Genomic DNA, 22,685 nt, shown 5'->3' with positions numbered 1-22,685 from the left:
GGTTTCCCAGCCGGAGCCTCGGATTTCCGCCACCGTGGCCTCTCGTCGCCGTCCTCCAGCTCCTCACCAGCAGAGCATCAGGGGGGCACCAGCACCATGTCCTGCTCTCCAGCCTCCGGCCAGCCCCGGGACTTTCTTCACAGCAGCCCCGGCGCCTCCCGCATCCTGCCAGGTTAGCACAGAGGCGGGCTGGGCTCACACAGGGGCATCGCCCCCCCTTCTCCGCCTTCCCCTCCACCCCCGAGCCCCGCTCCCCCCGAGCCCGCTACAGCCCCGTCCCCCGCTGCAGGGACCCCGGGGCCGCGCACGTCTCGCCAGCCATCCCCGGGGCGCGCAGGTTTGCGCGGAGCCCGCCCGGCCCCTCTATTGTCTCTCCCGCACAGCCGCGCTCCGCGCCCCGGGGGCGGGCGGGGAGGAGGCGGCGGGTGGGGTCGGGGGCGCGCCGGGCAGGGCGGGCCGCGGCCGCCGGAACAAGGCGAGCGGCGCTCCCGGCGGGGCCCGGCGGGCGGCGCGGCCGGGCGGGGGGACGCGGGGCCGGGCACGCCGCGCCGCGCTGAGCCCTTGGCGGCTTCCGGGGGCGCCGGGCAGCGCGGCCCCCTCCCCGCAGGCGGCGGCGGGTGCGGCTGCTGGTTGCTCCCGCCTTTCGTTATCGTCAGTATTTGGGTTTTATTTAATCGCAGATTATGATTTTTGTTTCCCCCTCCGGAGCCAGGTGGGGCTGAGTTAAATCCGGCGATTTGCAAACGCAAAGGGCAGCTGAGCTGCTGCCCTCCCCCTTCCCTGCGGCCCTCGGGTGGTGGCCGGAGAGGCAGCACAGGGACCCCGCAGCCACCTCCTCTGGGGACTCCCTGGGGCGGCCCTGCCAGGGCGGCAGCTGGGCCGGCAGGGCGGACAGATGGCTCAGCCCTGGCAGGAACACCCTCCCGGGCCTCCTCCAGAACCGGCTCCACCGCCCAGCACACGTGGCTGCAGGGCTGGAACGACCTGGCCAGAGGCAACACAGCACCCAGGTTTGGGTCTCTGCTCCCAGAGGGCTCAAAGGCTCAAATGCAGCAGCTCTGGGTGAGGAGGTGGGTGCAGGAAAAGCTGGCGGAGTCTGGCCCCTCAACGCCACCCACCCGGCTCGCCTTTGTTCTTTTTTCACAGCACACCTTCAGGGGGATCGGAGCGTGCACATCTGCCGAGGAGCAACCACGATGCTGCTTTTCCAGTGCTTTAGAAACCTCCTTTGGAAATGCACCCCGCAGAAGGACTTGGGGACAGTTTGCTGCTTTTCAGTTCCATGATTTCTCAAACCTCAGCCCCAAATTTTATAAGGGAGCATCTCCTACAGCAGCCCCACACACACTCTTACATGCCAGAGCAGCTTTGCACAGGAGCCGAGGGGCCGCAGCCTTTCAGATGTGTTTGTGTGCAAGTGTTGGTCTGGCCATGGTCTGACCTGGCCCATCCAAGCTGGCAAGGGATCACACGTCCCTGTGTGCTGCTGGGACCAGCCTACAGCACCCTCCATACCGGAGCTTTTCCTTCATCCTCCGTGGTGGGAATTGCTCCTTCCAGTGCAAGACACCGTTATATGCTGCCCCGAGTGTTTTGGGAAGCCCATGAATGCAAAAACCATGCCACAAAAATGCAGCATGATGCTCTCAACCAGGGGTCCCAAGAGAGGTGGGGGAAACCAGACGGAGCTGGTGGGTGTTTGAGACACAGGAACCTCTGCAGTGAGAACCTCACTGCTTGACTCCATCAGCCCCAACGCTCCTGGCTCCTCATCTCCAGTTCTTCATCAAGAGCCTGAGCAAGGTCCCATCACCCCGTCCCAGGTGTCCCAGGCTCTTAGGGGTTACCTGGGTGCATAAGGGGGGGACCAGCCCCATCTCCAGGACCGAGCTTGTGGGCTTCTCTGGGATTTAAGCACAGCAGAAACCTGGAGCAGAGGGACCGGTATCACCCCATGGGTCAAAAAAAGCAAGGACCCAAGTGCCCCGTAGCATCTCCTTCGCAATGAGCAAATGTGCTCTGCTCAGCCCTCCAAAAAGTACTAAAGAAAGGCAAAACACGCTGATGTAAAATCATGCAAACCGATACAATGGCGCTGCGATCCTGCTTGGCTCTCGACCAGCTGGAGTTTCACGAGGAATCAATTTTAGATTAAAAAAGGTCAATATAGTATGTTGAGGCGCTTCCCTGGGAGGCGAGGAGATAACTTCATTTGCGAGCGGGTGGGAAAGGAGCCCAACGCTTTGTCTCTTGCTCTGCTCATAACTCACCACCCTCCCAGACTCCACACTCCTTGGCTGGTACTCGTTTTGCAAGAAAAAACTCAGATGACCAAAATTATGCAGGAAATATTAGGAGGAAATTGAATCAGGGTCATGTTATATATATATAACCCCCTGGATGAGCATCAGTGATGCTGCCGGTGCAGCCAGCAAATAGTTATTTAGGGGAAGAAAGAGGCACAAAGCTGCTGCAGGACAGCCAGGCTGGGGATGCTGGTTGATGCCTTAAAAAAAGGCAAAACCAAGGTAAAAAGGGGGTTTTAGTTTAACAGAACACACGCAGAGGTCGTCACAGTTTTGCAGCCCCAAGCCCTGGCTTTGAGTTGGGTTTTTCCTCCCTTCTTTTCCTTCTGGGCTCTTGGGGATGATATTTTTCTTTCTTTTGGGCTGAAACCATTGTCCGGGTTTGGTGGTGGTTCGGAATTAGAACTTTGGAGGCAAATTTATACCAAAGCACCGAGTCTCTGCGTGGGAGAGGCTGGTGGGGATGCGCCAGCCCACGGGAGCTGCTGCGGAGACAAAGCCAAGGGGGCTCAGGAACATCTTTCGCCCGCTCAGGCAGTAATTAACGGCACTAAGAGACAAAATGATGCGTTTGGGCATGTTTATTGGCAAAGAAATCTGCGGAGAGACCCTATCTATGTGAGTTACAGTGACGGGGAAAAGATATTTATTCCGATGCATTATGTAAATCAATGCGGGATAAACACATGCGAAAATCATCGGCACAGGTCATGCGTAATTAAGCTGGTTGGGTGATTCCCCTTAATGGGGAGCGGGGATGGGGTTTGTGCTTAGCTCAGGTTCAATCCCTCCAGGGGCTGATGGGTGGCTGGATTTTGGCTGATACACACACCTCAAGTGATGGGATTCATGCTAACAAGCCCCTAGATAACCAGTGGCATGGGGCTGTGCTGGGCCAGAGCAGCCTGGGGACAAGGACACCCCAGCCCTGGGGCAAGGGATGTCACAGCCTTGGGATCAAGGATGTCCCAGCCCTGGAGTCAAGGATGCTCCGGGAAGCCCCAGTATCAGCCCTGGACTCAGGACACCCCATGATGAGGGGTGCTCTCCGTGATGGGGACCCTAAACCCAGCACCAGACTCGTGCTGGGGCGCTCTGCTGCTGGCCTTGACCCTGACCCCAGCCCTCCCGCCTTCACCTGGAACAGCCCCAAGTGCCAGCGACTCAGAGCCCCGAGTGTCACTTGGTGTCACCCCACGTGAGGCATCTGCCACCAAGGGACCAAGGGAAGCGCCACGATGGAGCAAACCAACCCACCTCCAGTAATAACCACACATCTATTTAACCAACCTTCCCCCAATTTTAACATAATTAGCCGTCAGCCTGCCAATCAACGTCAGCTCCCGTGGATCGCCGTTAATGGATCGCTGTTCAGCCGGCTGTTATTGAATCGATATAGAAATTAAAATGCATTCACTCCATTCTTCCTCAGCTGTCATCTTATCTCGGCGTCTAGCGAAGAGTGCGGCAGATTACAGAATCCATCATCATTTAGCCTTTGTAGCTCGCGAAATTCATAATTAACAAAAAATTTCTATTCACTTGCTCATGTAATTTAATTAGTTTTCCATTAAATAGAGACTAAATATCATCTAATCCCCCAGCAGAGCAAATAATTGTTTTCCATTCTTTTAGAAATTATCACTTGCATATTGTAACTATCAAAATCCATTAGAAGGCTCCGAGCAGCAGCGGGAAAGGTGGGGGGAGTGCTGGAGGGGGGACAAGGAGGTAATGAGGGGGGTGGCCGAACTGGGACCTCCTGGCGATGTCCCTGTAGTGCCCAGCATGGGGGTCTCCAGCACCCAGGCAGGATCGGCGCCCTGCCCCGGGCTGGGGTGAAGCAGCCGGCAGCTCCTCGCCAAAGCTGTTTATCCAGCTCCCAGGACAGATTTAATTTATAGTGGAAATCTCTCAAGCAAATACCTCCCTTGGAGGAATAAACCTGGTTAAGAAAACAATTTTCTCTGCGCTCAGACGATGCTGTTAACGGTTTGCTGCTGCCGTGCCCTGCAGCTGGCGCGGATGGGGAGCAAGAGGTGCCCGCGCTCACTTGGGGGCAGCTGGGGGGAAACTGGCCTCAAATCCCCCCATGTTGCCACCCAGTGTGGGACATCGGCCTGTCCCCAAGGCCTGGTGGCAGTGCTGGCCTGGCGGTGTCTGGGAGGGGTGCATGTGTGCATGTGAGTGCATCTGTGTGTGTATGTGCATAGAATCACAGAATCACATATGGTTTGTGTTGAAGGACCATCCCAGCCCCCCAGTCCCCCCTGCCATGACAGGGACATCGTCACCAGCTCAGGGTGCTCAGAGCCCCGTCCAGCCTGGCCTGGGGTGTCTCAGGGATGGTTCATCCACCATCTCTCTGGGTACCTGGGCCAGGCTCTCACCACCCTCAGGGCAACAATTCCTTCCCCATGTCCAGGAGGTCTCTTTGCAGCCAAAAGACAACCCTAGACAAGAAGAAAGACAACCCTAGAAAGACAACCCAACTCTAGAAGGGAGTTGGGTCCAGAGCAGCTGCCATGCACCCGCCAAAGGGGCGCCCAGCGCTCCGTGGGGCTCAGCCAGGCTGGTCACCCACTGCCGAGCTCTAAACACGCTGCACCTGTCACTGAAAACTCACTCCCTACACATTTATTTACAGCAGGAGGCTGGATTTTACTCAAAACACAAAAATAGGCTTCAGCAGTAGCCCAATAATTATTTCAAGTGTGGTCATTTTTATTGCCATGAATAAAAAATAAAGCTGCTCTTCTGAAGTGAACGTCGATGCTTTCCCCAGGTTATATACGAGCAGGGGCCTTGATTTAGTATTGTACAATAGAAAAGTAAAACAGAACAATAAATCCCACGCACACAGTTCTTGTAAAAAGCTATCTATTTCAGTTTTGACCATATAAAAAAAACCAACAGACATTCAACAGGGAATATACAAGCCACATGTGGAATTTAAACAAATTTTAGCAATCTCAAGTGATCTGGGTAGGGGTTTAATAGTCGGTGGTACAGCCAAAATGAAAATATTTTCAATTTGAAATTTTCCTTCCTCCCCAAAGATGGGGGGTGGAAAGGAGCTGCATGGTGAGAACGGGCGGGCGGAACAGCTGCCAGAGGGGCTCACCGAGCCGCCCCAGCGCCTCCCGGCGCCGCGGGGGAGCAGCACGTCGACGGCCGCCAGCCGGGGCGGCGAGGGCACCGGTGCCGCCAGCTCCGTCACTGGATCTCCCCCATGTACAGCCTTTTGTCGCTGGACGCGGAGAGAACTGCGGGGGAGAGAGAGGAATACGAAAATGAAACCCGACGGTTTGAGCCCTGCGCTAACGACACGCTGTTTGAAGTACTCGCTTCGCGTGCTGGAAGCCAGCTAGAAGGCCAGACTTCATTTGTTTCCCAAAAAACACTTTGCGGAATTCCAGCTCTGACACCTCACCACAGGCTGCGTGCGCTGGCGGCCGTTCCCGTCCCAAGGCAGGCATCGCCGCGTCCCGCCTGGGATGGCTAAGCACTAAAATGCTAAAGAGGAGCATATAAACACGCTCTCCAGCATCATGAAACATGTTTTTAATTGCTAGGAGCGTTCAGATCGCAAAGCGGACACCGCCGTCAGGACTAGGTGCCACTAGAGGGCACAGGCTGGCCGGGAAAGCCACACCGGGACGTTGCTATTTTATCAGAACGGGCAAAATGCAGTTGGCACCCAACCACACCACATCAAGCCACCATAATTCAGAAAAGGCTCTTCATGGGATTCAAGACACCAGCATCAAAAGAATGACCCAGGAGTGCTGCTCGTGACACCAACAATGGTTTCATCTGAGTCCAGGAGAGATCTGGGGATTTCTACGTGGACGTCTGTCATCTGTCATCTCACTGCATTGGGGCTCCCCGTGCACCCTCCCGCGCAGATAAGGATTGTGGAGCGGGTGTAACGATTTACAAGATTAACGTTCCCAGACGTTAACAGAAATCAATTGCATAACTCGTATGCAACGCCTGGCTGGGTTTTTAATTTTTATTTTAAGCTGAGTGATTGATTCACAAAGAGCTCAGCACAACAGTTGCAAACACACGGCAGAGGAGAGATCGCTCTGCTCCTCAGCGTGGTCTCCAGCCTGGAGACAGGGCCATGAATAACCGCGGCACAAACCCCTTGCTCACTGCCCTGCCGCAGGGACCGTCAGTGCCGCGCAGCCGAGCTCTTGGCTTCACTTTGGGGCTGACTTGTGTCAGTTTTTGGCTGGAGCAACACGGTGACCTGGCCGAGGGTGTGAGTGTTCCCATAGAAACACAGAGCACCCTGCGGTCCTGCCTGCTGTGCCCAGACACCGATGCGAAACCTGCTCTCAGCTAACGCACGGGGGTTACAACAGTTCTGAAAAAGCCACCAGCTCTGATACGTGACACCACGCACAGGACATCTCTAGAACGGGGACAAAACCCGCTGCACAAGGAGCCTTGTTTGATCCCTATGGCTTTTGGGTAAGTCAGAGGCCACAGAGATGCTCCCAGGTTACTACAGCTCCTTCCATCGTCACCAAACATGTGGTCATACCCTTGTGTCCAAACCCAGGTACCCCAAAACTTTTTCCAATGGCCCTGGGAAAGTCTGGACAGCGGCAACCAAGCCCCAGCTCGTGGCCATCCGCAGGTCACCACCAGCCCAGGCCACCGCAGCTGCGCTGCTGCTATGCGGGTGTCCCCCCAACAGTCTGCGCAGGGGCAGGACACGGAGCAAAGCCCCTGAGCTCAGCCCAGGACCCCCAGGCACCCTCAGCCCCACTTTTATCTGCAGGAGAGGAGCAGGAAGGGACCTGCCATGCTTAAGTCTGCCCATGATATGTGGAGCTACGGGCCACAGGCGATTCTGGGGCTGTTTTCCAGAAGATAAAGTCTAGCCAGCCCTCCAACTATTTCCCCAGCTGACCTGAGGTGGGGAGGACTTACTAATGGGTTCCTCTGGATGGAAAGCCAGTTCATTCACAGACCCAGCGTGGCCTGGCAGCTTGTACAAAATCCTCCTGGATGTGGTGTCCCACACGTAGACAAACCTACAAGAGAGTCATGATGAGCATTTGAGAAGGGAAAGCTCCTTGCAGTGGTTCCCCACCCCAGCTGAAGCAGCTGCAGCTCTCAGTGCGGATAAAGGAGGAGTTTCTCAGGAGCAAAATGCTGCGTGGCCACATCCAGAAGAGCAGAGGTGGGAGCAGGCAGGAGCTCACGTGGCAACCTGGTGCTAAAAGCCTCAGCACCATCACAGCACAGCAGCCCCATCTCAGCCCTGGGGGCACAGGGATGGGTCTGAGAGCACAAGGCCCTCAATACTGCAGCAACACAGTGGGAAACAGGAGAAAATCATTCTATGATTCTATGTCAGGCACTGGAACAGGCTGCCCAGGGCAGTGGTGGAGTCACCATCCCTGGAGGGCTGAACAGACAGAGATGAGGTTCTCAGGGACACGGGGTAGTGCTAGAGTTGGATTACGGTTGGACTCTATGATCTTGAGGGTCTCTTCCAACCAAATGATTCTATAAATCTATAATTCTAAGCCGTGCCGCCAAGCGGAGCTCACACACAGACATTCCTCCGCCATGCGTGCCCGTCACTGCCCGGCAGCGCTGGAAAGGAGTCAGGTCTCAGCCGCTCGCTGTGACAGCTCCCCCGCTATATCTGGGCAGCGAGAGCTGAAGTTCTCCCTCTCCTCTATCAGAAACTCGTTAATTTGCTGATTACTACTGCTCCATGCCCTGGACTCCGGCCTGCAGGAATTCCTGGCTCGATGTTACCGCGAGCGCATCTGGACATGCTCCAGCAGAGGCTGGTACCCTTCGTGTGACCTTCAGTGTCTGGCACGGCCCCTCTGCCGCCTTCCTCCCTCGATCGTTTTACTCTTCAGTTGCCTTAATTTATAGAATATCTTATTTAAAAGTCCAATATGTGCTAATTCAGTCAGATCTTTATTTCTTCTTTAATTAATTAAAGGAAGGATCAAGAATGACCCTTGGAACACCACTGGTGCCTCCTGCAAGCTGCCACACAGCCATTTAACGGGTATTCGTGGTCCTTATCGGTACAACCCCTCACTACACACTTCCCCCAGACCCTCACAAGCATCTGCCGACGTGACTGCAGGAACCTGGGCCACCAACGTGGTGGTAACTCACCTGTCAGCCGATCCCCCCGCGATTTTACTCCCATCCGGGGACCAAGAGCACCTCAGAAGATTCTGAAATTTAAGAAATACCACAGAAGTGCACAGATCTATTTCCAAAGAAAGATTTTGTTTCCCCTTCTACTCGAATTAAAGTCAACGTGAGACTTTAAATATCATGAGCATCACTTTAATGATCTCCCTTCAGAAGATGAGGTGGTAATTAGATTTTATTTTTTTGCTGGAAACATCCAGTGCCTTGTTATTTTACACAAAGTAGATAGTAAATGTAGAAAATACTTAATTTACAGCTAATTGTAGCTGAACCGAGCAAAGAAATCTTGTTACTGCAGCTTTAATAGGAATCCCACTTTGTGCATTAATCTTTCTTTGATTTCTTATTAACGCCTTTCTGGTTTAAACTTGGATTTAAAAAAACAATTTACGGAAAAGTGAATAGCAGCAGCATTTTACAAACAATCTCGTCTCAGCCTGCAGTCCACTCACCTTCTCAAAATTATGCACGTTCCCCTGGAAAATCTTGACACATCTCTCTTTAGGGGCAAACGGTCGCACATCCCAGATGCGAACTGCAAGAGAGAGCGGGCGGTAATGAGCTGACGATGGCAGAGGCTTGGGGACAAGGTCAGTGTCTGGAAACATTCCTTTTCCTAAGACACGCTGCTAATGAGCAAAGCCCCGGTCACGCTCCTTGTTCTTTTCACACCGAGGTTTCCCCAGAAGCAAAAGGAAACCAGCAGCTTTCCCCTGCAGAAAGCTTTGATGTGAAAGGTCAAACGCAGAAATCTATAATTATACTCAGACCGCTGCCAACAGGAGTGGAAAAACCCAAACCAACTATTACCCAAACGAGCCACCACCTCCTTAAATGAGCATTTGCTTTATTCTCACACACTCCATGATCAGGCTGCTCATCAGATCAGCTCCGCTGAGCAGCCCCACGCAGGAGAGCGGCGGTTTGGAACCCGCTGTCACACCCCGCTGTGGGGAAACAGCCAAACCGCCCCAACAAGAGCCAGACCACAATCACACTCAACTGTCTGCCCAAATGACGTGTGTCCCCACTGCCCTTCGGGCGTCGTGACAAACCCTCCCGATGAAGCTGCTCCCTCCCGCCAAAGGACACGACTCTGACTGGCGTCACAACAGGAATTCAGGTTTTATCTCTGGAGCCAAATTCGGCCCATCCCCACATCTGGCTCTTGCTTTCTACATGGAATTACTTGAGCTGCCTCTTTCATAACGCCACGCAAAGCTGCGCTCTCACGTCAGGTGGGACGTACCTGTGTTGTCCATGGCGTTGGAGAGCAGGTAGGAGCCTTCCGAACTCAGACTGAGCCCCGTCACCGAGTCCGCGTGTCCCCTCATGGTATAAGTGAGCTTGTTCTGGCGAAGGTCCCACACCTGTCAGACACAACACGGTGGCTTAACAAAGGCAGCCAAGACGGTTGGAGCTGCCATTTCCAAAGCGTTTCACACAGGTAGTGGTCAGTCAGCTGATGACATCAGCTTTTGATTTCTGTTGGCGGGGTCTGAATGGCTAAAACGTGAGGCTATTTTATGTGTGTTGTAGGAAAAAATGGAATTTGCCCCTTGGAAGACTTCTAAATGTGTCCAACCACCGAGGAGTTAAATGTCAACAGCCCCACGCATGGGGGAATCGCTCCCATCTGGCTTTTGCCCCCAAATTCCACTGACGGATGGCACAGAGCAGTTGTTTAATCCCCAAAATCTCACGCTGCTCTTTCCCAAAGAGTTATGGCTTTTCCATAGGCAGTCGGAACAGATCTAGGGTCAGTGCTACACTCAGCGACGGCTCTGACAAGCACGTGCTGCCCAAGCCTGGGAAGGCTGGAGCCCAAGGCTGAAAGGACAGTGGGAGACTGAACTGTCCAGCTACCGGGAGGATCTCGGTTACCAGCTGAATGAAACACTGAGCTCGCTCTTAAATTAGAACTTTCCACACTAGCAGGTGACAAAGTGCATTGTAAACTGGAGCAGAGGGCAGAGAGTGTGGATGCGTCACCACATTTTCTTTAGTTTACCTCATATATGGCTCTAGAGCCTCCGGGACGGGCACAAGCTGCCAAAAGAGCCAGCAGACACGGGCTGCAGCGGGTGACAGCAGCGCTGGGACGCCTGCCTGGAAATGCCAGGGCTGCCCAGGCTGTCACGTGGCAAACAGCCCTGGAGCAGCTCCCTGCGTTTATTGGCCCTGCATCAACAGCGAGGTTGGACACAGCGTGTCCGCACGGTCCTTGTGACTGTAAAATTAACCAACATGCTCTCATGTCTGTCCTTGATGTGATGAGATGGAAAAGGTGTGTGTGCTGGGAAAGGGACACAAGGACACGGGTGTCCTACCTTAATATCGTTGTCAATGCCTCCGGATATGATCTGATCACTGGTGTCATTGAAAGTCACCGCCAGGACCTGGTACGTGTTCTGGAATGTCTGGACAGCAGCTTTTTTCCTGATATCCCACAGCTGAAAAGATGCAGCAGTTGTAAAAGTTGCATATAGATATTTAAGGATAAACTTACAGAGTTGCCTTAACACTTGGTAGAGACTCAGAACACTCGTCTGAAATTCTCTCTTTTAGATCTCAGGAGATCTCTGCAAAAAAGAATGAAAGCCCAGTGTGGCTGGAGCACAGGAATGCGGGGAGGGAAGAAGGGACAAGTGTGTGAGATCTCAGTATCTCTTCACCTTTTTCCTGCTCTGTTAATGCAGTTCAGCGGAAAAAGTATAACTGGGTGGATGAATCTCCTCGCTCTCTCCCCAAGCATTACACAAAAAAGGAACACAGTCAAATTTTATTTAGAATTTTTAAATTCTGAAATCAGACTTAACAGATAATGAAATAATACGAGTTATAAAGAGCTGGATTTAGCCCCCTTAAATGGGAAGAACACCCAAAATGTTTTCAAAGACCCTGCCTGATGTTCACCCCAGACCATCCCCTCACACGATACACTGACCTTCACCGTCCCGTCGTCACTGCCCGTGCAGACCAGCTGCGGCCCCCGCCGCGCCGGGTAACAGGAGTTCACGAACGAGGTGTGGCCCTTCAGCCGCTTCACCCTCTCTCCGGTCTCACTGTCCCACACAGCCACGGTTTTGTCTGTGGACGCCGAGAACAGCATGCTGCGGAGGAGAACGGCTGTGAGGAACCCTGTTGCAGACACCCTTCCTCCTTCCCACCTGTTTTACTCTAAGTTTTGCAAACAATGCTTGAAATATTTAGTGGGAATAGGCCATGGCGAAGAATCTCCCCCATACGCCAAGACAAAGGTGAAGTTTCAGAGGAGGCCAACTGGCAGTGGGGCAGCTACACTGGAGGCACTTCCATTAACCCCGTTTGTAGACACGTACAAATTGGTTTTCCGCCTCCTCACGCACTACTGGGGGTGAACACAGGAAGAAAAGCTCAGTGGCAGCAGCTCAGATGCAAAACAAACATCTCACTTGTTCTCTTTTCCACTCCAGTGACCAACACAAACTTTCTTGTGTCCCTCAAGACACTTGGGCATTGGCAGGTCATGGGGGATCCCAGATCTTATACCCAGACTCAAGAAGGCACCAGGCCGCACCTGGGAAAGCCACACACAAGCGCTTGCTGTATGTGCCATGGACTGAGCAGGGACTCAGGGACCCCGGCCAGCAGAAAACATCTTCCCTCAGAAAGAGCCAAAGGCCATCTGCGCATAACTCACCTGCCGTCTGTGTTATAGTGCAGCTCCATGACTGCCCCGCTGTGTCCCTTCAGGGTGGCGTAGTTGTCACAGTCCCCGTAGACGTTCCACAGCACTGGGGGACAGGAACAGAAAGGTAAGTACAGGAAACAAACACCTCCCCGCTGGGATGGAGCTGTTCTCCGGGAATCCAACAAAAAGAAGTAGGAATCATCACTGCTGTCATCTCTAACGTGGGATGACGCACGGGTGAAGGGGCTGGAGCACGAGTGTGATGGAGACTGAGGGAGCTGGGGGTTCAGCTGGAGAACAGGAGCTGAGGGGAGACCTTCTGATCTCTGAACTGCCTGAAAGGAGCTCGGAGCCGGGGGGGGGGGGTCGGGCTCCCCACCACAGCATAACGGCGAGGCTGGTACTCACGGATGAGCCTGTCGAAGCCGGCGGAGGCGAGGGTGTTGCCGTTGGGGTGGAACTTGCAGCAGTACACCTCACCTTCGTGCCCCGAGAGCAGCATGATGGGGGCCTGCAGCGAGGAGCAGCGCGGCGGGCCCTGCGGAGACAACGGGGCAGCCGGGTGAGGGTGCGAGGAGCCAGGGAAGGAGGGAATTCTGTTTTCACAACTGGGGATCCAAGTCCCCAGCGGGTGGGCACTGAGGTACATCAGCTATCAGATCCCGAATGTAAAACAAAGCCCCTTTGCACTAATCATGGGATGCAAATCGATTCCTGTGGTTAAAAGTCAGGCTATGGGGACAGTTAGCCAGACAGCCAAGAAACCAAACCTTAAATGGAAATAAATCAATACGGGGGTTATTAGAATTAGACTAGTGAGAGAGGCAAACGGAAGCAGAGCATCCGGGGCTGGCGGGCAGTCTGCGAATCCCGTACCCGACCAAAGGGGAGCGGGGGAGGGGATCTGCAGCCGGGATTTGGGGGGGATATAACCAGCGGCTTTTTGCCCTGGTCTGTGTGCCAACCCGGCCTTGCAAAAGCGTTAATAAAACACGCTGTGCTGAGAGATCCTGCCTGGGCTTAATGTATTGGCAAGATAATCGCTCCTACGAGGGAACGCCATGGAGAGAACAAGGAGCAGCCCCGGAGCACGGCCAGGACCCTCGGCCCCGCCATCCCCCCCGCTCCAGATCACGCCATCCCCTCCCGGGTGTTTCTTCTCCCCCGCCACCCCCTCAGAGGCCGTTTCCCCTCAGCCCCTCCCGCCGCCCCCCGTACCGCCTGCAGCAGGGCCCCGGCTGGGGGCTGCCCCCCCCCCCCGCCGCCCGGCGCCCCCGGCAGCTCATGGCGGGGCCGCTTGGCCGCCGCGGGCACGAGCGGGAGGTCGGGGGCGGGGGCGGCGCCGGGGGCGGGGGCGGCGGCGGCGCCGGGGCCGCCCGGGACCTTCCGCTTCTGCTGCTCGATCATCGCCGCCGCCGCGCGCGCCCGCTCCGCCCCGCCCTCCCGCTCTCCCATTGGTCAGCCGCGCGGCCTCCGGCAGCGTCGATTGGTGGAGAAAGGCCGGATGACCCGCCCTCCTCCACCTGACGTCCGGCGCGCGGGTGACGAAAGCGAGGCGTGACGTACTGGCGGCGCGGGAGGGAGGGCGTCGCCTAACATGGATAAAGCTGATTGGTTGAGACTTGCCACGCGCTATCATTAGGCGCGGCGATTGGCGGGGCGGAACCTCACGTGAGGGAGGCGTGACCAGAGCGAAATGGCGGCGGTTCGGCGGTGCCGCGGCGGGCGCTGACGGGCCCGCTGTCCCGGGGCCACCGGGCGGGAACCGCCGCGCCTGGCTGCACCCCGCGCTGCGAGCGGCGCCGGCGGCGCTCGGGTCGGTGCCGCCTTGTAGCCCGAGTGCCGGTTCCCCCGTCAGCCGCTGACGGCTCGGGCCGCGGGCGGCTTCGCGCGTTATTTGGGTGTTTCCTTTCAGGGCGCCGCTCCGAGCGCGGGTGGCGGGAGCGGCCGGTTCTGGTGGGACCCCGGGCGGCTCAGCGCCGGGACCGGCGATGGAGGCGCTGCCCGAGCTGTACGCGATCTTCCAGGGAGAGGTGCGCGCCGGGCCGGGGCGGGGGCGCTGCCCCTCGGGGGGCGCTGGGCGGTAACCGGCGGTTCTGTCCCGCGGGAGCGCGGTCACACCGCGGGGTGTCCTGGGCTTGTGCGTGTGGGTGTGTGTAAGGTGCTCCCTGAGCAAACACGCACTGGGGAGGCCCCTAGTCCTGGGGGCAGTTTTGGGCCCCTCACGCCAAGAAACCCTTGAGGTGCTGGAGCGAGTGCAGAGAAGGGAACGGAGCTGCTGAGGGGCTGGAGCACAATGTGATGGAGACTGAGGGAGCTGGGGGTTCAGCTGGAGAACAGGAGCTGAGGGTAGACCTTCTGATCTCTGAACTGCCTGAAAGGAGCTTGGAGCCAGGGGGGTCGAGCTCTGCTCCCCAGGAACAAGCGCCAGGAGCAGAGGAAACGGCCTCAAGTTGCGCCAGGGGAGGTTGAGGTTGGATCTGGGAACAATTTCTTCCCCAAAGGGCTGTGGGGCATTGAACAGGCTGCCCAGGGCAGTGCTGGAGTCACCAGCCCTGGAGGGCTGGACATGGAGATGAGGGTCTCAGGACATGGGGCAGGGACGGAGGGGGTTGTGGTTGGATTCAATGACTTTAAAGGTTTCTTCCAAGCAAAACACGGTTGGCTGAGCGCAGCTGCTCCAGCATTGTCAGGCATTGCGGTGTTGAACCTGCCTCAAAACCTAGAACTGGAGGAAAGCAGAGAACCATGATATAGGCTTTTTGGGCTTGTTTTAACCCATGTTTTGCAAACAAAAAAGGTTTTATATTGATTTTCTTTGCAGGTTGCTACAGTGACAGAATACGGGGCGTTTATAAAAATTCCAGGCTGCAGGAAACAAGGTTTGTCTCTCCTACTTTGTTCAGGTGTAAATTCACGTTAGCATGTTCAAGCCAAGCAATCATCCCTGGAATTCCAGGCTCGCTGGCTTTTAGAAAAAAGCTCAGAAAAAGGTTTGTTTTTGTTTTGTTTTTTTAATTAGTAAGAAATTGAAGTTCTCAGAAAGCATTTAGAATATGATGATATGTTTACATGAACGCCAAAAAGCATTGGAGGGCTGTTCGGTGACTTCATGATTTCTTAGAAAATCATTTTAAGGTATTGGACGAACTGTAGAAGTTTTCTGTAGTTAGATAATTTGTCCAAGTTGTTTCTTTTATGGGCTGCACCCCAGGGGTTCAGTAGAGACTTGTCTTTATTTGTCCCTTTCTTTTTATTCCAAATTCCATGCAGGCCTCGTTCACAGGACTCACATGTCCTCCTGCCGCGTGGATAAACCCTCAGAGATCGTCGATGTTGGAGACAAAGTGTGGGTGAAGCTTATCGGGAAAGAGGTACCGTTAATGCTGCATTTTGTTGGGATCAAGGTGGAAGCTGCCTGGGGGCTGCATGGTTTGGGAATTACAGCAAAGCTTCTGAACATGCACTTGGGTTTGGTCAGATTGAAACCAGAATATTAACTTGGACAAACCTATAGTTTGATCATGTCTCGTGACTGAGATAGCTGCTTAACTGAAGCTGTGAATGCAGCGGTGAAATAATAGCACCAAAGCACTTTCACGTATCTTTTGTAGCGCTGCTCTTTGCTATCTGACAAATTCCTTCCTTCTCCCTAGGCCTCCGGTCACGGTGTGGCGATAACATCCCTGTCACTTATTCTTCTCATTCCTTTTCTTCCTCTTCCAGATGAAAGACGACAAACTGAAACTCTCCCTCTCCATGAAGGTTGTTAACCAAGGGACGGGCAAAGACCTTGACCCAAACAATGTTTCCCTTGAGTAGGTAAATCTTCTGAGCAGAATATAGCAGATCAGGCAGGTTTCTGCTTCTCCTGGTTCTTACTCTCTAGCTTGCCCGTCTTTTGGAGGGTGAGGGGGCTCTTCCTGACCCCCAGTGTTGCGCTGGCTGCCCGGGGGGCTGAGTGAAGGTTCTCCTGTGCTTGTGCTGCCTGACAGGGCTGGAGGAGGCTTCATTTTCATACTGAGCATGTGTGTGCATTCACATACAAAATACGTAACTGCAGCTCCCTGCATTTTTCCTTTTGCAGAGAGAGCTCAGTTAATCTCAAAAGTAGAAGGTGACAAGTGTTATCAATGTGGTTCATTCTGCTGAGCAGCTGATCAGCTCCACTCTTTGTTTTAGCTGATCAAGCGGTGTTTTTAGAGCAACATTTGAAAACACTTGTGCTTAGGCTGTGTCTGTATAAATATACGGAGTTAACGATGGGAGTGGATTGAAAATGGAACTGTCCTTCTGTTTCCAGTCAGGATGAGAGGAAAAAACGCACGTTCAGAGACTACACGAGTCAGAAGATCACGCTCGAGGCCGTCCTGAACACTGTGTGCAAGAAATGTGGCTGCAAAGGTTCGTTAGAGTCTATTGTTGTGGCTAATAATGAAAAGATTGTTGGCAGCATTTGAAGTGTCTAAAATGCAATTGTTAAAAAAAAAAAAAAGGGTGGGTTGCTCGTTCAAACGCTGTTTTACAGGTCGTTTTGGCTCCTTCAAACACTGTTTTACAGGTCATTTTGCCAAGGAGTGTTTCATGCAGCCTGGAGGTACCAAATACACCCTCATTCCAGAAGAGGAGGAGGAGGAGGTGGCAGCAGCAGGATGTGAAAGAGATAGAAAGACCAGCACAGCTGAGGATTCTTCAAAAAAAAGGAAAAAGGTACGAGGTGCCTTGGGCTGGCCTGGAAAGTGAGCTGGAGAATCTGCTCTGTGCAGTCACATCTGTGGTTTGCTACAGCAATGTGATTATCAGAAAGTGGCTCTGTTTTGTGCAGGTTCTGTAGCAGAACAGGAGTCTGCTCTGCAGACTTTTTAGCAATTCTTATACTTTTTCCCTGGATTCTCTTAAACTGACTTTAGGATGATTTTGTGCCATAATGCACAGTCCTCAAAAGACATTTCTACCGTGAGAAAAGGATTATTATTTTTTTTCCCCTGGGCTTTGTGAGGCTCTATAGAAATTGCTTCATTTTCCTGGATTTCTGTGATTCTTGCCAATAACCCTGTTTCCCTCCCATCACACTTCTGACTGTTTTTGCCTGATCTGACTGCAGCGAGTGTCCTGACCCAGCCAGTGCCATGTGAACTCTGCTTATCTGCACACGCCGGGGAAAATCGCTGCTGTGTTTGCACAGGGAGCGAACGCCGTTCCCAGGCTCTAAAGCCGTTTTTGTCTACGTGACAATGTCAAGAGATAAGAGACCTTTCATGGCCAGTGTTTGAACTCTGGCTTCGAAGCCCTGGTATAAAATGTAGGAGAGACCTGAATCCAAAACTGGAGTGTTTGAGGGTTGGTCTGTTTATCCAGCAGCGAGTACTCCAGTTCTAGACTTGAGTAAATAAACTGTTTCATCAGTCCCTTCGCAGCTGGAATCCAACTTCTAATTATACTTCTAAAGCCCTATTTTTTTCTCTCTTTCTCTTTCCTGTTCTTTGGCCTGTCTGTGTCCCTGGAGAGAGGCAACAGGCAGGAAAGGTGGTGGGCTTTTTTACAGGAGAGAGAAAACAGCAGTGTAACTGCTGAGGGCATAGTTCTCCCAGGCTCAGTGTGGAGTTAAACCAGTACTAGTGGTAGTAGGAGAGGCTGGCAATGGGGAACAGAGGAGGCTGCATTTGTGGCAGCACTCGGAGCAGTCCAGAGCGACACTGGCAGCTGAACTCTTGCTTCCAGTCTGATCTTTCACTGGTGATGTGGCCTCTGGCACTTTGGTAGCTTCTTATTTGAGAGAGGGAGGAGTAGCTGGGGCTGTTAGTGGGATTGTAGGCGGTGAGTAGGGGTGTTGTGACTTTCCTGTGACAGCCCCTGTCCCGCTTCTGCCCGACAGTCGGTATAAAACAAAGTCACCTGTGTGATTGTTATTTAAATGCTGTGGAGAAAAATTACACTGAGAAGTGCACAAATAGCTCGTTAGAGGTGGGGACTCCCTGTGGAGTCTCAACTACAAGATATCTGGGTCACCGTCCTGGATTTGTTACTGATTTTTTGGGATCTGTGGATTAACAGCCTTCCTTTAAATCTTGCTTGTTCCTTTGATCTCCCTTCCTTCTCAGGGGGGAGATCAAAAGTTTTCAGATGTTTTCCAGTGCTAGAAAATAAAACTTTGAGCTTTTGGGAGGCAGGATGTGGGATCCTCGCAATGAATGGCCCCCTTGTTGTCTCAAGTGCCTGCTGCGATCTTGTCTGGGAGCCACCATGTGCTTCCCTGCTTCCTGCAGCCCCAGAGGCATTTACACAAAGTAGAAATAGCTCAGTCTACCTAGTGACAATTGCCTTGCTGACCCCATCCCAGGGGCTGGTGACTCCAGCACTGCCCTGGGCAGCCTGTTCCAATGCCCCACAGCCCTTTGGGGAAGAAATTGTTCCTAAATCCAACCTCAGCCTCCCCAGTCTGCTGAGCCGGCGCCAGTGGGTGAAAGAAGCCCGGGGCCTTCGCTTGGAGGCATCACTAGACGAGGAGAAGGAGCCTTGGTGAGCCAGACAAAAAGCCACATTTCCTGCCCCACCAGCTGTAATTTGAAGAGGTTGGATGGCGGTGTGTTCAAAGCGTGGCTGCGCACAGGCGTGGGGAACAGCACAGCGCGGTCAGATCACAGTCCCAAACACAACGCGTAACAGTGCTTTACATTCCACTATGGAAGGGAGCGTAAAGGGAGAAGCCTGGAGCCCCCAAGCCAACAGCTCCACTTTTCTTTGCCAAGAATGTCCCAAATGACCTCGATGCCACCCTTGGGCTTGCAGAGAGTTTTACAGGGAGAGGTTTGCTGTAAGTCACCCCCACCTTGGCAGGGCTCTTCGTGCCATGCGCTCCTTTCGCGAGGAAGCAGAGACAAGGAGGAAGCCCAAGGGCACGGCTGTGCCAGTCACAGGGCTACAAGGAGGACAAGTCTCGGGCGAGCTGCCCTCCTTGGGCAGCCACCCCAGAAGCTGAGCCAAGGGAGAGAAAACAAACCCACGGTCGGATGATGGAAACAGTGGCGATCAGCCATGGAGATGGGTGAGATACCTGCCCACAGCAATCACTCTGATTCTGCACAGGTATTTTCACCTGCTCAAACGCAAACAGGCTGCCCATGGGGACTAAAGGTCTGATACTGGTTCTGTAGGTCTGGCCTGGGACGCTCCTCCCTTGGTGCTGCCTTAGGCCCGTCACACACCCACCACACCTGGTGGAGAAGAACCATCCTGGCTGGAAACAGGTTGGGAAGCATCCACATGAAGAAAATTTGCTTCGCAGAAGGAAGCTCGAGACACAGCAGCATGTGCATGTTCATCCAGAGGTCTCCAGGGCAAGAAACGAGCACTCATCTGTTGGAAGCAGAAGCCAGAAGGAGCACAAACGAAGGGCAAAGGTGCCTTCAGAAGGAGCACAAACGAAGGGCAAAGGTGCCTTACCACAGACAAAGGGCAAAAGCAAATCAAGTCTTTAGAATAAGAGGATGATGAAGAGTTAAATCTTTTAGAGAAAGGGATGCAGCAAGGAGAATTTTCTCAAGCTTTTCCAGCCTGTGCACATGGTGAGAAAGTTTGACAAGACCTTAACAACTAACAGAGTTTCATTCCAGAGCTTGGAAAACTTCCTCAGCATGTGAAGGCTGAGGACAGGACAGGATGTCACACACGTTCCTTCAGGATTACAGGGGAAATAAAAATACATATGTGGACATTGTGCTGGCGAAAGAAAAAACAAATAAACCCTCAATCTCCCCTCGTTGGGGGCTCCGAACAGCCAGACTGCGCACTCCAGCAAACCAAATGTGCTTTCAGGGCAGGACTGCAAGTATCGTGGCATCAGCACACGCTGGACCGCAAGTGTGGCAGGGAGTAAGCCAGAGCTTAATGTTTTGTATAGCAGGAGGCAGTGCTGCTGTGAAATCATTCTGCATGAGTAATCTTCTATTAAACCACAGATTTCACTAAACTCCAGCATCCCAGCACTGGGAGACAACAGGCCCCTGGTTACCAGTTGACTCAGCATTGTGCAAGCGGGAGCGTTTCTCTATTGTACGGGGGTGGCAGCGCCAAAGCCACGGCCGGATTTGTGCCTCCGGTGACCGCGGTGGAGCCCGGCTGCATCCCCAGCTTCAGACCCCCCTCCAGAACCTGCAGCTGCTGGTGGATGGAGCTCAGCTCAGCAAACACTCCACGTGCACAGACATTCTGAGTGGATCCTGCTCAAGCAGCCTCTTGGTGTAAAGATCCCGCGAGGGCCAACAAGGATGGAGACCGGCACATTACAAGTGCCTTGCACGTCCTGTCCAATTTAAATAATGATTACAGTTCTACCAAAACAGAGCAAACATGCTTCAGAATCTCTCATCTGTGTTGGGAGCTGGCGTGTACAAGAGCAGCGGGCTGGGCTGCAGCCTGATATTCTGGTTCTCCTGCTGCTGGGGTTGTTTTTAAAGAGCTGGCACTGAGCGGGCCGGTGAACACCCCGGGCTCCTCCCGCCTTGGGGAGACGGTTGCTGCAGGCTGTGCCTCCAGTGCTAGCACACTGCTCCTTCCAGAGCTATTTGATTTGGAGATAAGAGGGGAGTGTCCAGAGCTCTTCCCAGAAGTTGAAATCTTTTTTGCCAGAAGACCCTTATGTGGAGTTATGGGCTTATTCAGAGGTTTTACATCTGTTCTTGTGAAAAATTAGAATGGATTTCCACATACAAGTCTTTCTGCCTCTCCAGAGAGATGCCGATATCCCTTCTAGGGTGTTTTTATTCTTAAAAAAAAATTACAAGGGCAAAATTCCACCACCCAGTTTAATTCCAAACAAGACTAATTGCATAAAGCTAAAGGTATTATTGCATCCCTTGTTTGAGGGCCACTCAAAAGGGATCTCAGGAGAAGAATCCAGTCTATGGCTATTGAATACATAGAACCAAGCTGAGAAAGGCACAGATAGAGGCGATGAGAACAGCAGTGTGCGAACAGCTGTGCCAGAAGTTGGTGCCGTTTAGGAACTAGCAAAACAAGTACCAGCTACAAGGCAGGAGGGACTAAGTCTTGATGAACTCCAGGTCACTAAACAATGAGGAAGGTGCGGTTTTGACATGAAGAGACAAGAGCTGCGAGCAGACTGCCTGCAGGTATTTCACAGGCCGGGAGAAAGAGCAGCAAACTGTGAAAATGCATCACAGCCCTATTTATCATACCCGCAATTCCAGTGACCACTGCAAAGCTACACCAGGGAGAAGTTACTGTAGCTGAGCAGAAGACAGATGCTTTTGTAGAATTCAAATTAAAGGGGTTGCTCCTAGCGTTGAAACAGCAGATCTTTTCTTGGAAGGCAGAGAGCAGGCTCAGAAGGTCCGTTTGTGCTCAGCGCCTCCCTCCCACGCGCGCTGCCGCGTTCCCATAGAAGCTCCTTCACCCTGCGACCCAGAGATCTGTGACCGGGACGCAGCCGCCAGTGACTCCGCAGATGCTCCCAGTCCCGCGCAGCCCAGCGACAGCAGCGTCCCCGCTTCTGCCTCCGCCCGCTCCATTTCTCAGGGATTATGGGAGGCAGAAAGTGTCTCACTGCCCTGGTGACCACAAGTGACAGTTTTCCCACGTGCAAGGTTCTTTAATTCTTTCATTTCATTTTCCAGGAGAAGAAGAAGAAAAAGAAGCACAGGAACAAGCCATCCTCCGAGTCGGACTCGGCCAGCTCGGACTCGGCCAGCGATGGGGCTCAGCCAGCCAGCAAGAGGCCCAAGCGCTCGGGGGAGCCCAGCAAGGCTCAGAAGAAGAAGCACAAGAAGAAGCACAAGAAGAAGCCGCGGGACTGAGCAGGCGGGGGCCCGGCCTTGAGTCCCTGCTGCACACCACGAGGAGCGAGAGCTGGGCCAGCGTGCCCCTCGCTCCGGGGACAAGGCGTTTCCTTGTCCCAAAAGTAACGCTCAGCATGTGGTGTTACAGGTGTTGACTTTGGTACAAGTTGTCCTCTGTTAGCTGTTTTCTGCCACCAGCAGCCACGCCTGCCAAAATTGGCTAATGCCACCCCTTCATTGCCATCTGTCCCGTCCTGTAGCCTCGTGGGTGAGCGGCTGGCGCTCAGCCGTGCCCTCCCTGAGCGTCCCCGTGCTTGGGGATGGGTGGTTGTTGCTGGGCCCTGTGATGGGGCTGCATCCTGCAGCCGGTAACGCTGCGGAGCCGCAATGGTTTTGGTCCCCAAACCCTCCTCCCGCCCCACTCATGTTATCTGCAAACACTGGGAGTAGAACAGTCAGAAGCAAATGGGGGAGTGGAGATACTGTAAGTCAACATGAACTGCGGTGTGTTTGCCACCTTGGTAAGTGATGGAAAATAAATCTCCCCAATCTCCAGTTGTACTTTGTACCGCGTCTTTTCTTCTATACACTTCATCTGGGGCAGTGAAGAGGGTGCTGGCTGTGCGAGAGGGGAGGTGACCCACATTCGGGGTTTGGTTTTGGACAGTCTCCTATGCTGTCAGAGGCTCCTGGGGGTGGGAG

General features: G+C 53.6%; 2 protein-coding genes across 4 annotated transcripts; one reads left to right on the top strand and one right to left on the bottom strand.

Annotated features, from left to right (window-relative positions):
* Positions 1 to 5,175: 5,175 nt before the first annotated feature.
* On the bottom strand, positions 5,176 to 13,593 carry SNRNP40 (small nuclear ribonucleoprotein U5 subunit 40; the record flags this gene model as incomplete). The annotated part of the gene is made up of 10 exons (XM_080357625.1): positions 5,176 to 5,572; positions 7,254 to 7,357; positions 8,472 to 8,533; positions 8,966 to 9,048; positions 9,763 to 9,883; positions 10,844 to 10,966; positions 11,461 to 11,626; positions 12,196 to 12,289; positions 12,595 to 12,724; positions 13,405 to 13,593. 10 exons carry the CDS (start codon positions 13,591 to 13,593, stop codon positions 5,523 to 5,525), a joined length of 1,122 nt encoding a protein of 373 aa, XP_080213751.1. The 3' UTR covers positions 5,176 to 5,522.
* Positions 13,594 to 13,871: 278 nt separating this feature from the next.
* ZCCHC17 (zinc finger CCHC-type containing 17) lies at positions 13,872 to 22,532 on the top strand. 3 transcript variants are annotated; one of them, XM_080357410.1, is made up of 8 exons: positions 13,872 to 14,002; positions 14,102 to 14,219; positions 15,011 to 15,068; positions 15,460 to 15,560; positions 15,913 to 16,004; positions 16,490 to 16,590; positions 16,748 to 16,903; positions 21,828 to 22,532. In XM_080357410.1, the coding sequence occupies exons 2-8, from the start codon at positions 14,178 to 14,180 to the stop codon at positions 22,136 to 22,138; spliced, it is 861 nt and encodes a 286-aa protein (XP_080213536.1). In that variant the 5' UTR covers positions 13,872 to 14,002; positions 14,102 to 14,177; the 3' UTR covers positions 22,139 to 22,532. The 3 variants fall into 3 exon arrangements, with proteins under 3 accessions (XP_080213536.1, XP_080213537.1, XP_080213538.1); XM_080357411.1 differs by having other exon boundaries at positions 13,872 to 14,219; positions 16,748 to 16,896; positions 21,822 to 22,139; XM_080357412.1 differs by lacking the exons at positions 13,872 to 14,002; positions 14,102 to 14,219; positions 15,011 to 15,068 and having other exon boundaries at positions 15,913 to 16,008.
* The last annotated feature ends 153 nt before the right edge of the window (positions 22,533 to 22,685 follow it).

The sequence above is a fragment of the Nesoenas mayeri genome (assembly GCF_963082525.1).
Source record: "Nesoenas mayeri genome assembly, chromosome: 21".
Classification (NCBI taxonomy): Eukaryota; Metazoa; Chordata; class Aves; order Columbiformes; family Columbidae; genus Nesoenas; species Nesoenas mayeri.
This window is presented reverse-complemented; position numbering and strand designations above follow the sequence as displayed.